This window comes from Myotis daubentonii, chromosome 19 (assembly GCF_963259705.1).
Source record: "Myotis daubentonii chromosome 19, mMyoDau2.1, whole genome shotgun sequence".
Lineage (NCBI taxonomy): Eukaryota > Metazoa > Chordata > Mammalia > Chiroptera > Vespertilionidae > Myotis > Myotis daubentonii.
Window position 1 is genome coordinate 28065896 of NC_081858.1, and position 13685 is coordinate 28079580.

Here is a 13685-nt window from a genome sequence, read left to right on the forward strand (position 1 = left end):
CCTGCTTTCGGGGTGCCGAGACCTTCAAAACTGGGAGAACAGTAAAAACAACGCAGTCGTGGCCACGCAGCCGCACCCCTTCAGGTCCGTCCCATAAGAATGAAGGGCGTTTGGAAGCCAGTGTCTGCGGGCTCGCTCTGCAGCGAGGGGATCGACCGGGTGTGCAAACTCCGGGTTTTAGGTTCCCGATCCTTCCGGTCAGCGCAGGGTTCGTGGGCGGGGCCAGGTGTGGTGGGCGGGGCCAGGGCGCTGGGGCCGGGGGCGGGCTCTCTGCCTCTGGTCCAATCCCGGCGCGACGCTCCGCAGGCCGGCGGCCGATTGGTGGTTGCCATAGCTCCCGGCGTCCGCTTGACAAGATGGCGGCGGAGGGGCGACGGGGGGCTTGGCGGGGCCTCCGGGCCCTTCCCGGCTTCTGAGGCGGCGCGGCTGGGTCTGCGGGCCCGGCGAGGACCCGGACATGGGCTCGCCACCGCCGGCCGCCCTGCTCCTGCGGCTCCTCCTTGTGCTGGGCGCCCTGAGGCCGCTGCGGGGGGACCCGGGTGTGTACGGGCAGGGCCTGCAGGGCCGGGAGGGGAGGCGGGCGTCTCAGGGGCCAGGCCCGCAGCCCCCACAGCGGGCGGGGAGCACCCGCGCAGGCATGGCCTCGGCGGCGACTCACTCCTCCCTGCCCCCTCCCCTCCCTCCCTCCCGCCAGTCTTCCTCCCGGCTTTCATCCGCGCGTCCGGCCCTGTGGTCAGCGCGTCCCTGCTCGGAGGCACCGAGGACGTGGTCGTGTCCCTGTCGCTGCTGCAGGACCAGGCGGGTAAAGTGTCCGGCGCTTCCGGTGGGCAGGGTGGGTATTGAACCGGGTCCGGCCGGCGGCGGACACTGGGGAGGGGGCTCCCGGGGGTCCCCTGCGGCTGTTCACTTGTGAAGTCGGGATGGGGAAGGGGTATGGGGATGGGGAGGAGGGAGGGGGGAGGGAATGGGAGGTGGGGGTGGGGAGCGGGAGGGGATGGGGGAAGGTGTATAGGGAAGGGGGATGGGGAAGGGGAAAGGGGGATGGGGATGGAGGAAGGTGGATGAGGAAGGGGATGGGAAAGGGGGATGGGGAAAGGGGGATGGGGAATGAGGGAGGGGGAGGGGATGAGATGGAAATAGGGGGAGGGGGAGGGGGTGGGATGGGGAGGGGGAATGGCTAATGTGGACCAGAGAGGACCCCACAGGAAAGCCTGCGGTCACAGTGCCTGGCATTGACCTAGTTGTCGGGATAAAAACAGTCATGTATTCTAGTCCCATTAGACAGATGGAGACACTGAGGTTCAGAGAGGCGGTCACTTGCCCAAAGTCATGCAGCCTTTAAGGGCCAGGCCCGGGCTGGGCGAGGGATGCCATCCATCTCGGGGGCACCCTCAGCCCTGGGCGACACGGCCCTGCATGCTCTCCTCCCGCAGGGTCCTTGCCAGCTCCCACGTGCGGCGTGCTGAACAACGACACGGGAGACTGGAGTTTGACTGTGACCCCCAGTGTGGTAAGGCCAGGGGTGCAACCTCCTCGTGGCAGCCGCGAGGCCCACGTGCGGGGCTCTCTTACTTGGACGGGGCACACTGTCTCTCGGGGCTGGAAAAACCGTCCAGCTGTGGGCTGTCAGGTCTAGCAGGCACCCATCCCGCCCGCAGGTCCTCACCCCGGGGCTCGGGGTCCTTGGCAATGGTGTGTGAAACCCTGGGGGGGTGCGTTTTCTCAGGAGAGGGGTGCCAGCTCCATCAGGTTATCGATGATTCTGTGACTCAAAAAAGCTTTCTAACCACTGACCTCATCCAACCCTTCCATTTAGTTCACGTTTGGTGGAGTGCCCAGTGTGTGCAAGGCGTCAGCCTTAGGGTTTGTTGATTTTTATTTTTTAATGTATTTTTATTGATTTCAGAGAGGAAGGGAGGGGGAGCGAGAGATGGAAACATCCATGATGAGAGAGAATGATTGATCGGCTGCCTCCTGCACGCCCCACATTGGGGATCGAGCCTGCAACCCGGGCCTGTGCCCTGACTGGAATTGAACCCGGGACCCTTCAGTCTGCAGGCCGATGCTCTATCCACTGAGCCAAACCAGCCAGGGCAACTCTAGGGTTTATAGAGGATGAGAAAGACAGACTTTGCACCCCAGGTACTGTTTTCAGTACTTTTTAAAAAATATTTAAATTTTTTTGGTGTTTTCATCTTGGCTGCTGGGATGCTAAACTAAAACGGGGCTAGACAAACCGCGTTAATTTCCCGACCCGTGTTGAGTGTTGAGCTTCTGCGAGTGTGCGAACGCTGCTTCCTGTTACGGTCCCGGGAGGCTGGGAACCGGGTTTGCATGTGGCCAGAGGTCGGGGGTGGGACGGAACGGAACCAGGGCCTCTTGGTGGACAGTCTCCTCCACTTAAGTGAGCCGAGGCGGAGGGGTGATGGGAGGGGTGATGGTGGTGTGTTTTCCAGGAGGTGTTCTTACAATCGCAGGTGCTGAAAGGGACAGCGATCTGTTTCCTTCCAGAACGCGTCGGACGTGACGGTGAGGCTGAAGAGGGCTCCGCCGTCCTGTTCCTCTAACGAGACCGGCTTCTCCGAGTCCCCGTGCGTCGTCCAGACCCTCCTGGTGTCAGCGTCGCGCAGTTCGGCCTGTTTAGCACATCTGCTCATTCAAGTGGAGATTTATGCCAACTCTTCTCTGGCCCACAGTGCCTCAGGCAAGTGGAGGCTTTTTTTTTTTAACCTGCACCTAAGGGTATGCTTTTATTTATTTATTTTTAATTTTCTTTTTTAGAGAGACGAAGGGAGAGAGAGAGAGAGAAAGAAAAACATTGATGTGAGAAAGAAACCTCGATTGGTTGCCTCCTGTACATGCCCCAACCGGGGGTTGAACCCGCAGCCCGGGCATGCGCCCTGACAGGGGTTTGGGATGATGTTCCGACCAACTGAGCCCCATCGCCCAGGGCACCCTTCTATACCTTTTAAAAAACAGCATGACGTCATCAAACAGTAGCATAATTGATCATGAGTCAATTAATTTAAATATAAATTGGAGATTGTTCCATGTGAATACACCGAGTTTCACCTCGTAATATTCCCTTGTGTGAATACACCGTGGTTTCCTTCAACTGATCTCTTGGTGATGGCGGGAGAGCCATTTCAGCTTTGGTTGCGGTAACGGGTGCCGACAGCAGGCATCAGGGGAGATGGTCCTGTTTTCTCCCTTCCACGTGATGGCCGCGTTCTGAGGACGGAAGAGGTGCTGGTGGTGAAGGCTCCACTTGCATATTGTCTGACGTGTGGGTTTTCACTGTGTCTTAGGCACGGCTCACGTCAGGGACTCCTCGCTGGGAGTGTTGGGAGTGGGGGTCTGGGGAACAGCCACTCGGCTTTCCTGTCAGCGTCAGAGCGTGGCAGTGCTTGTTGGGGGGGTGGGGGTGGGGGTTCCTGGCTGAGCTTCTCGGCGTGTTCTTTGCAGAGAACGTGACGGCCATCCCTGACCCGGTGCACCAGCCTCTGGGCCCGTGTCCCTGCAACCTGACCGCCGGGGCCTGCGACGTCCGCTGCTGCTGCGACCAGGTGCGCGCCGGCTGTGCTGCTCTTCTTCCTTTAAAATACGTTTTTACTGATTTCGCAGAGAGAGGAAGGGACGGGAGAGAGAGAGGAATGTGGATGAGAAACGTCAACATCCATGGACTGCCTCCCGCGAGCCCGCAGCCCAGGCGCGTGCCCTGACGGGGAATCTAACCTGCGCCCTCCTGGTGCTCCCTGCTCCTGTCTGTTTTCTTCCCAGGAATGCTCGTCCGATGTCACCGCGCTCTTCAGAGAGTCCTGTCTCACCGGCGTGTTTGGGGGGGACGTTAGCCCCCCTTTCGATCAGCTCTGTTCCGCGCGGAGGCCGCCCGGGGCCCCCGGCTGGTTTCCCTTCCTGTGTGTGCAGTCCTCGCTGGCCAACTCGCCCTTCCTCGGTTACTTCCACCACGGGGCTGTGTGAGTGTCCCCCAGCTGCCGGGGAGGGCGCTGCTCTCGGGGCCAGGGGTGGGGGGGGCCATGCCACGTGGGCCCCGGAATGGGAATGTGGGTCCCATTTTTCACGCGCTCTCTCCCAAGGCAAGGAGCTTAAATGATCCAGCTCTCGACTCCGTTCCAGACCCCAGTTAGTCAGTTTATTCTGTGTCAGAAAGAGTCGGGCCTCCTGGGAAAGAAATTGATGGATGCAGCACCACGTTTGTAGTGACGATCGGGGGTGGAAGGGCTCATCAGGGACTTGTAACTTTCCTCGCCTTCCTGGATTGTTGACGTTTTACAACATTATTATTATTGTTAAAGTGAAATCCATGTGACATACAATTAACCATTAACCACTTTAAAGTGTACAGTTCAGTGGCATTTAATACAAATATCATTTTGGTAATTAAAAAAGTAAAGAAGCCCAGCTGGTGTGGCTCAGGGGCTGAGCGTCGACCTATGAACCAGGAGGTCACGGGTTCGATTCCCGGTCAGGGCACAGGCCCGGGTTTGGGCTCGATCCCCATCGTGGGGCGTGCAGGAGGCAGCTGGTCAGTGATTCTCCCTCATCATGGATGTTTCTATCTCCCCCTCTCCCTTCCTCTCTGAGATTAACAGAAAAAAAGAGCAAAGAATAAAATGCCAATGAGCAGTGGGTCTGGCAGGCAGGAGCTGAAAGTGTTAGTTAGTGGCATCTTCCTTGTTGACCCCCAGGTCCTCGAGGCCGCACGCCGCCGCCTTTGACACGTATCTGCACACAGAGCCGAAGGACATGTCGGACTCGGGGTACAAACAGGGAGACCCCGTTATGACTGCCGCTCAGGCCTATCTCACTGTCCCTCAGGTACATAGTTCCCGTGTAATGTGCTGCAGCCTTTTCTCACTGTTTCCCCCTGTTTTTAATTGAACTCCGATTGCTCTTAGAAATACCCCGTCAGTGACTTATCTTCCCCTATGGATCCTCTAGGCCCCCAGCTACATACGGTGTCTGGATGTGTTTTCATAGTCACTCTTAAATGAGCCACTCTCTTGGCTAAATCTCAGCGTGACCTCAACAAAACCAAAAACAGTCTGTAAATTCCCGTCGAAGTAACTGATTCTTCATTTCTGTTAGTTTCACAGCCACTGTTATTTTGTAAAATCTTTTTTGTGGGGAGTATTACCTAGGTCCTCCTTTCCCCCATTAACCTCTTCCAGCTGCTTCCGTCCCCCCACAGCCTCGCCCTAGTGAGCGATCAGTATATGATTTAACATATTCCAGAATGCTGGAACATGTTTTAAGGCGATAGAGAGTTTTATGTGAAATCCCCCCTTTTTTTAAGTTCAAAATTCTAAGGAAGAAATGTTTGTGGGAACAAAACACGGGCGTCTAAAGCCGTGTCTGCTGTTCACATGAGTCCACTTTACTGGTTTTAACAGAAGCCTGGTGTGAAGAGGGCGGGGGTGGCTTTGAGTGTGATCTCCTTTCTGCGAAGGAGATGGAGGAGGGGCTTCTTGGTTTCCCCGGAACAGTTCTCACTGACCAGCCCTCGGCTCCCACACTGACTAGCACGTTACCAGGCGTTTGAGTAGACGGGTCAGCTGGCGAGTGGGCCAGCCCAGGGCACCAGCAGGGGGCGCAGCCGCGGGAGGAACCTTCGGGCCGGGACGTCGCCCTGTGTTTTCTGATTAGACCCGGTGATCAGTCTGCTGGTTTCCCCTCGCCCCCAGGTCTCCCTGGCTGGGCAGTGTGTGCGGGATGCCCCGGTGGGATTCCTGCAGAATTTTGACGTTCGCTGCGTTACTGACCTCGACGCCTACGGGGAAGCAGGCAGCGTCCCGGACGCCGGGATAAAGGACGGCACTGCGGGAGGTACGCGCCGGTGCGGCCTGGACAAAGCCCGGACCGCGGGGCGAGGTCAGCTCTCAGCTCATGAGCACAGCAGTCACCGCCGGGAGCAGCTGGAAATGTTTGAACTGCCAGTGAGGAAGGCGCCCGCGGAAGGCTAATTCGTGTCTCCCTTAGGCATCGTCATCCCACACGTGGTCTATGAGGAAGCGGCGGACCTGGGCCAGGTCCTCGCCGGCGCAGGTACTCGGTGCCACGCTGACGTCATTTCCACAGGCATCCGGACGGCGCTTCTAGAATGACGTGCAGTCCTAGAGAACCACACTGACGCAGTGTCAGGAGCGTCACAACAACGAGGAAGCCCTCTGCCCCAGGATTGCGTTTGTCCCTGTCCGTCGTCCCTTACCTCACACTCGGCTTGTGACCTTGAACTAGTTCCCCATCCTGGTCGTGGCTCATGTGGGCTCGGGGCCCCTCCTGCTCCTCCGGGTCTGGGAACCAATATGGTTTTATTGATTTTTATTTATTTTTTTTTTTAAAAAAATATATTTTTTATTAATTTTTTACAGAGAGGAAGGGAGAGGGATAGAGAGTTAGAAACATCAATGAGAGAGAAACATCGATCAGCTGCCTCCTGCACATCCCCTACTGGGGATGTGCCTGCAACCAAGGTACATGCCCTTGACCGGAATCGAACCTGGGACCTTTCAGTCTCCAGGCCGACGCTCTATACACCGAGCCAAACCGGTCAGGGCGATTTTTATTTTTTTAAAAATATATTTTATTGATTTTTCACAGAGAGGAAGGGAGAGGGATAGTTAGAAACATCGATGAGAGAGAAACATCGATCAGCCGCCTCCTGCACACTCCCCACTGGGGATGTGCCCGCAACCAAGGTACATGCCCTTGACCGGAATTGAACCTGGGACCCTTCAGTCCGAAGTCCGATGCTCTCTCCACTGAGCCAAACCGGTCAGGTTATTGATTTTTAGAGAGAGAAACATTGATGAGAGAGAAGCATCATTGATCAGCTGCCTCCTGCGTGCCCCCTACTGGGGATGGAGCCTGCAACCTGGACCTGTGCCCTGAGTGGGGATTGAACCGAAGACCTCTGGGTTCCTGGGTTGACGCTCAGCCACTTCACCCCACCGCTGGGCGCTGGAGAATTCTGTAGGACCATTTTCACTTCTTGCTTTCACTTCTTAAAGCATCGAGTGTTAATGGAGTGGCTGCAACACGGCAGTGAGCTAGGCAGTGAGCAACACTGCCTGCTGAAGGCGCTGACACTCTCTAGTCTTTAATAAAAGCCTAACGGAGCGTGTCCTCCGAGCCGTGAGCCTCGCCGCGGGGATGCAGGAATGAAAGGAAGGGTTCAGACCTCACACAGGACCCTGCGGTGGCAGAGCAGGCGGCTGGCGCTGCCCTGGTGGGCCTCCTGCAGACCTGAGCAGAAGACACGTGCGGTGCTCTCACTGATAACACTTCTTTCATTCGCAGAGACACTTTTAAGTCCCGGGTCAGCCCCCAGAAACGTGACTGTGGAGGGACATTATCTCTTCCGATGGAATAACCGTACCATCAGTGAAATGCACGTCAGGATTATCCGGGCCACGGTTCATGCCCTCCAGAAAGGTGACTGGGCGCAGGGCAGCAGGGCGGCTTTTGTGTTTACATGTGGCGTTTTTTTCCTCTTCCTTCAAGATTCTCATCATTATAACATTAGACAAAATCGATTGTTTGTTGTTTGTATTTGTGATTTGACTTAAAAAAAGGCGAATTTGTTTGCCTGTGAAAATGCAGTCACCAGGTAAAGCAACTCCACTGTGGGCGATCACTTCTTTTCCTGGGGAGGCGGCGCCCATGTCTCTGCCGTTTTGTTTTCTTTCTAGGAACCATGACACAGAGATTTACAGTCAAGTTTTTAAGCTATAACAGCGGCCACGAGAAGGAAAGATCTGGAAACCCAGGTGAGAGTACATGCCAGTCACCCATCTCACAAGCATTTCGGCCAACACTCCTGCCCGTGGCGTCAGTGCCGGGGAGGTGATGCCTAACTGTCCAGGTTTAGCTTGTGGTCCGACCTTTCTCTTTCTCGTGGGTGACCCTGTGTTCTTTTCCCAATAGCAATATGGTGTTTGGTTTTGTTTTTCGCACAAAGTGTCGTAGATAGCAACAAGCTGCTATAAATTGCTAGACATTCTCTTTAGCTCCTGGCTTTTGAAAAAGAGATAAAACAGGTAAAATGTTGCTGAAATAAGTGTTTTTTAATAAGTGTGTTTTTACTGATTTTTAGAGAGAGAGGAAGGGAGAGGGATAGAGAGATGGGAACATTGCTGATAGAGAACCATCAGCAACAGCTGCCTCCTGCAGGCCTTGCACTGGGGATGGAGCCCACAACCCGGGCATGTGTCCTGACCAGGAATCGAACCGTGACCTCCTGGTTCACAGGTCGACGCTCAACCGCTGAGCCATGCGGGCTGGACTTAAATGAGCTTTTTAAGAGAATAAGCTGCAGAGGACGGGCCCCTCACCAGGGGCTGTGAGCTCCTGTCCTGTGGAGCGCTCTGTATTTATGCGCAAATAGACCACCATGCGATTGGCATAGCTGTCACGGGGATGCGGGGCCGGGGCCGTGGCCGTGGCCGTGGCCGTAACCGGGAGGTGTCTGACGGGGCCTCCAGAGGTGGGTTGGCTCACTCCCTGGGAGCGGGCCCTGCCCAGCGTGGGGTTGAGCTCACCCGCTGGGGAATGGGGGGCTCCTCGGCTGCGCCTGCTTTCCCAGCCCCTCCGATGAGCCCCAGGCCCGTCACTCACGCGGACTCACTGAGTGGCCTGCTCAGTGGAGTGATCCCACCGGGGCACTTGCCCGCCTGCCACCTTTCAGAGTCTCTTTAGCATTTATCTCTAAGTCACAGGCATCTTCGCTGGAACAGGTGAAGGTCGCAGCCCCGTGCGCTGTCTCATCGCGCTCCTGTGCTGACCGGCGGCCTGACCTCTGACCTCCCGCTTGCTGTGCGTCTAGGTTACCAGCTGGGCAGGCCGGTGCGCGCCGCACACGCTGGCAGGAGGGACCCCGTGGCGGCCGTGAGCCTCTGGCAGCCAGGTAATCTGTGGGAGGTCGGCTCCTCGGGAATCTGGGGCTGGGCCTGCTGCCCCGTTTTGAATCGAACAAGTAATTGGTGGCTTTAAAGTTCAGCTGCGGTATTTCGCCGCAGGGGAGGTGGTTCCTGGTGGTTTGTCATCCTTTTGTTTAGCGCAGACGGTAAGAGGGGGGACTCCTTTTTCTTTTACAGCCGGGAGGGGTCTGTGCGCGTCGGCAACTCTCAGACCCGTGTTATTCGGAGAAAACGCGCTCTCGGGGTGCCTCCTGGAGGTGGGCATCGAGGAGAACTGCACTCGGCTCCGGTGAGTGCCGCGGGGTCCGCTTCACATGAGGTCGCGGCGCCTCCCAGACAACGCGATGTGCAAAGTTAGGGCCTGAATACAGCTGGTGGGAAAGCCAGCGCGAGCGCTGAGCACACGCCCACTTCCGACAGGTTCGGCGATTCAGACGTGCAGTGAGGGAAGTAGACTTCTGTCGCGGGAGTAACGCCGTTGCACCCGCATTTACACAAATTCCTCACTGGCATTTGCGGGGCCACTGGAGCCCGGCGCTCCTAGAGCCAGAACCAGGGTCTCGCCAGGTGCAGTTGGAGGGGTCGATGTGTGACGATGCCCACACCCTGGTGTGTGGCACAGAAAGGCCTTTCCGCTGCCTGGTGTCGTTTGGGGAGGGCACTTTCAGAGACGCGGGCACTTCCTCTTTGACTGAAGTGAAATCACACAACGGAATCGGTCATTGAAAGTGAGCAGGTCAGTGGCCGTTAGTACATTCATGATGTGCGGCCATCACTTGTTTGGTTCCGAAGCATTTTCATCTGCGAACGGAAACCCTCCCCTGCCCTAGTGGCCTGGAGACCCCGAGAGTCAGGACTTCGGGGTGAGACCAGCTGCCGGCCACGCACTGGGAAACGTCTTGCTCTCTCGCAGGGACAAGGCTGCGGAAATACTTGATTCATTAATACAAGCAACTCACGTTGCAACGAGAGGCAACTCCGATTACCGGGACCTTGGTGACGGCTGGCTGGAGATCGTGGGTAAGTCAGGCTGCACCTGTGGAGTGAGGGGCGTGGCTGCTGGGACTGCAGAGCCCCGCCCAGCAGGTCCTCTGCCTCTGCTGGGGCTCAGCTGACACTTGCTGGGGGTTAACACTCCTTTTTCTCTTGCTCGTGATGCCTTTTTTGTGTCTAAAAAAGGAAATCCACAGGAAGGTCAAATTGCCCCGTGGTCTTAGGAGCCAGCAGTGTCTGTAAAGGAAGCGGGAGTGGGTGTGAGGGTGCTCATTTCAGTTTGCGTTGTTATTCTTGGTCCCAGGAATATGGGCAATTGAGAACTGCCTTAGTGACTTTAAAAAGCGGTTTTGTTAAAAGAAAAGGTGATAGAAAATATTCTAAGTGAACGGAGCCAGGCACCAGTGCCCACCCCTGTGGGAGCCCATCCCCCATCTGCAGCAGCGTCCAGACCTGGAGACAGAAAGCAGATGAGTGGTGGCTGGTGGCCAGGCCGGGCGGTGGGAGGCAACGAGGGATGATGGTTCCTGAGCACAGGACTCTTTCGAGACACATTGATTGGGTGCCTCTCGCGCGCTCCCTGACCTGGGCCGGGATCAAACCTGCAACCCAGGTACAAGCCCTTAACCGGGAATGAAACCCACACACCAAAGAACCACTGAGCCACACCAGCCAGGGCTGCCCCCATGCTGTCCCTCCGAGGTCACGCAGTCAGCGGGCTGGGATTTCTCACCTGCCAGCTCCGGGCATTTTACTGCAACGGTGCAGCATTTCTGCTGCAACTCTGGGTGGATTTCAGTGAGCACCGTGGGAACCAAATCATGATTTTCGGTGTTATTATGTGGGCCAAGGGCTCTATAATTCCAGTGACTGACAATGTATAAGGAAACATCTCGAACACAAGGGGGGATACCGTATGGGGTGACAAATAAATAAGAGCCCCTGAGAGATGGAAGCCTCATTCATGTGCTTCCTGTCTAGTATTTCCCATTTTTACGGTATCCGGGGATTGTAGAAAAACTGTCATTTTTCTTCCCCAAATGCAGCCGCCCCCGGCCCAGGCGCAGACCCGGCTGGTGGCAGCGGGAAGGGCACCTGCACGGAGGTTCCTGCGCAGCTGAGCATCCGCATCCTCACCTGGGACGCGGGCGCCGTGGAAGGCATCGCCCAGCAGGAGATCCTGGGCGCAGAAAAGAGGTCTGAGGCGTCTGCTTGGGTGCGGTTCAGAGGCAGGAGCGCGGAGGGCGCCCCAGAAACAGGGACACAGGGACACGCCGACTTAGAAGCTGAGGGTTTCCTTGCCAATCGCGGCTATCAGCCACGTGTGCAAAAAGGGAAATGTGTCGGCCGTGTTGGTCATGGCAACAGCTGTGTAACGTGTTCTCCTGGCGAGCACATTTGAAAACTCACACAATACAAACAGGGTAAATTTTTTTTTAAATATGTTTCTACTGATTTCAGAGAGGAGGGGAGAGGGAGAGAGAAACTTCGATGATGAGAGAGATTCATTGATCGGCTGCCTCCCGCACGCCCCACACTGGGGATGGAGCCCGCAACCCGGGCCTGTGCCCTGACCGGGAATCAAACAAGGGACCTCCTGGTTCATATGTCGAAGCTCAGCCCCTGAGCCCGTGCCAGGCAGGGGTAAGGTCTTTGAGAGACTCCTGGGTTATGCTGTCAGTTGCCTGAAGTCCTAGGTGACGGAGTGAGCCGGCATGCTGCCTGTGCCATCTCTCCTACAGGGTCTCCTCGGGGACCTGGCGGCCCCAGTGCGGGCTGACGTGTGAGCAGGTCGGCCTCTTCCCCCTCAGTGCCTCCGTCCAGTTCATTCAGGTCCCTGCCCGGCTCCCCCGGCCCCTGACCAGGTAGGTCACTCACCTGGTTGGTATTTTTTAGGAAGAAAAATATAGATCTTTGAAAGTAAATGTATTTCTTTAACTTGGATACTTCTCACCAAAAGGATGCTTTGTGGCAGCTACTGTAATCTTCTAAAATGTTTTCTAGATTCCAGATCAATTTCACAGAGTACGACTGTGACAGAAATGACGTGTGTTGGCCGCAGCTTCTGTATCCCTGGACCCGGTATTACCAAGGTAGGGCACAGCCGATTCCGGAATGGGTATCGTTATGTCCTGTGTACAAGTTTAAAGAGAAAAACGTACCGATCACATTGCCACTTAAAAATGATGGTTACGGCCCTGGCCAGTGCGGCTCGGTTGGCTGGGCGGCGTCCTGAGCACGGAGAGGTTGCCGGCTTGGTTCCCGGTCAGGCACCTGCCTGGCTGGCGGGCTCAGTCCCCTGATGGATGTTTTTCTCTCACTTCAATGTCTCTCTCTCTCTCTCTCTCTCCCTTCCCCTTCCTCTCTCTCTCTCTCTCTCTCTCAAAATCAATTTTAAAATAAGACCTGTTAATGGTTTGGCTGATTTCTATCTCAATAATTACAAGCGATGGAGCAGGAAGAGCGTGGCTTACCTGATTCACTATCTTGCAGGGGAGCCTTACGCTCGGTGTGTGGCCAAGGGCTTGCTGCTGGCCGCCTTCTCCGTGGCGGCCCTGTTCCTCAGTGACCCCTGGACCAGAGGACGCAGAGCATGACCTCCCGCCACTCCGGGCCCTCAGACCAGACGCTTCCTCCGGCGACTTGCTGCACTCCGGGTGCTGTTTTAAGTGGAGGGTTTTGTTTTTGTGGGAAATGCTCGCCAAGCGCTCTGTGGGTCTCATTCACCTACGGAGCCATCCAGGCGGGCATCTCGCTGCCGGGCCAGACTGAGCAGCGTGCACGAGGGTCCGGGCCTGCCTCCTGGTTATCAGAAGCGTTCTTTATCCCAAATTACTCAAAGTCACAGGAGCTTTGGTCCAAATATGTTATTTGTACCTTAGAGACAATTATTTCAACTTTTTTTATACAGTGTCCCAAAAAATGTGTACACTTTAACAGCTGATAGCTCAATTTTTGAAAATGAAATGTATTTTAACAAACACTGCCTTTATGATCATCCAACATGTGTGTGCGCATTTTGCATTTTTTTCAGGGCACCCTATGTTTCTGTGGAATTGATGGCTAAGACCTTAAGTTTCAAAAAAAAAAAAAAAAATTAGCTCCAAGGGTCACAGGGTCCGTACGTTAAAAACAGGCCGTCCTCCGCGAGGACAGTTACTCCCCGGTGAGTGGAGAGGAGTTCCCCCCGGGCGCCTGGCAGGGGTCAGGTGGCATTGTGCGTGGGGAGTGAGGCCTTCATCGCCAGCGGTCGCGGAGCTTTCTTTGTGGCCGGATAAGCGAGTCCCTGCACTGGGGGGACGGGCACACGTCGTACACCTGGTTTTGAGGTCCTTGTAGAAGCTGAACACTGTCCTGTCGCAGGGAAGGAACCACCCACTGGCTGGCTGGCTGCAGGGAGTCAGTCTAAGGCGGCCAGTGCAGCTGGCGCTGGGAAATGAGCTAGAAACTCCTAACCGGCTGGTCACTGATCTGACTGTGTTGGGGGGACTCTGTACGTCAGGGAAACACCCGCGTGGCAGTACCCTATGGGCTTTTCTATGCATCTGAGAGAGGGGGGCTGTTCCCACCGGCCCTTGTCCCGTGGAACTTACATACTTCGGGGGGAAACTGGCAATAAACAGACGAGGATTCCAGACGGCGGGAGGTGCGTGAAGGAACTACACCAGGGACGTGGCGGGCTGGGCGGGGCGGGGACGGCCGCTCAGGAGGTGACATTTGGGCTGAGCCCCCAGGAGCCAGCCTCCCCAAGGC

General features: G+C 56.1%; 1 protein-coding gene across 4 annotated transcripts; it reads left to right on the forward strand.

Moving 5' to 3' along the window:
* Positions 1-331: 331 nt before the first annotated feature.
* Positions 332-12935, forward strand: TCTN2 (tectonic family member 2). Of its 4 annotated transcripts, none has more exons than XM_059676471.1 (18): positions 332-539; positions 695-832; positions 1434-1510; positions 2494-2704; positions 3466-3566; positions 3781-3977; positions 4710-4839; positions 5706-5847; positions 6001-6066; positions 7321-7455; positions 7713-7790; positions 8846-8926; positions 9117-9228; positions 9853-9959; positions 10979-11129; positions 11675-11797; positions 11937-12025; positions 12426-12935. In XM_059676471.1, the coding sequence occupies exons 1-18, from the start codon at positions 458-460 to the stop codon at positions 12527-12529; spliced, it is 2124 nt and encodes a 707-aa protein (XP_059532454.1). In that variant the 5' UTR covers positions 332-457; the 3' UTR covers positions 12530-12935. The 4 variants fall into 4 exon arrangements, with proteins under 4 accessions (XP_059532454.1, XP_059532456.1, XP_059532457.1 ...); XM_059676473.1 differs by having other exon boundaries at positions 2512-2704; XM_059676474.1 differs by having other exon boundaries at positions 695-802.
* Positions 12936-13685: the final 750 nt, after the last annotated feature.

Coding starts and splice junctions, on each gene's coding strand:
- TCTN2 (XM_059676471.1), top strand. CDS start 458: ATGGGCTCGCCACCGCCGGCCGCCCTGCTCCTGCGGCTCCTCCTTGTG. Junction 8,927..9,116: donor CGTGAGCCTCTGGCAGCCAG/GTAATCTGTGGG, acceptor TTTCTTTTACAG/CCGGGAGGGGTCTGTGCGCG. Junction 11,130..11,674: donor ATCCTGGGCGCAGAAAAGAG/GTCTGAGGCGTC, acceptor TCTCTCCTACAG/GGTCTCCTCGGGGACCTGGC.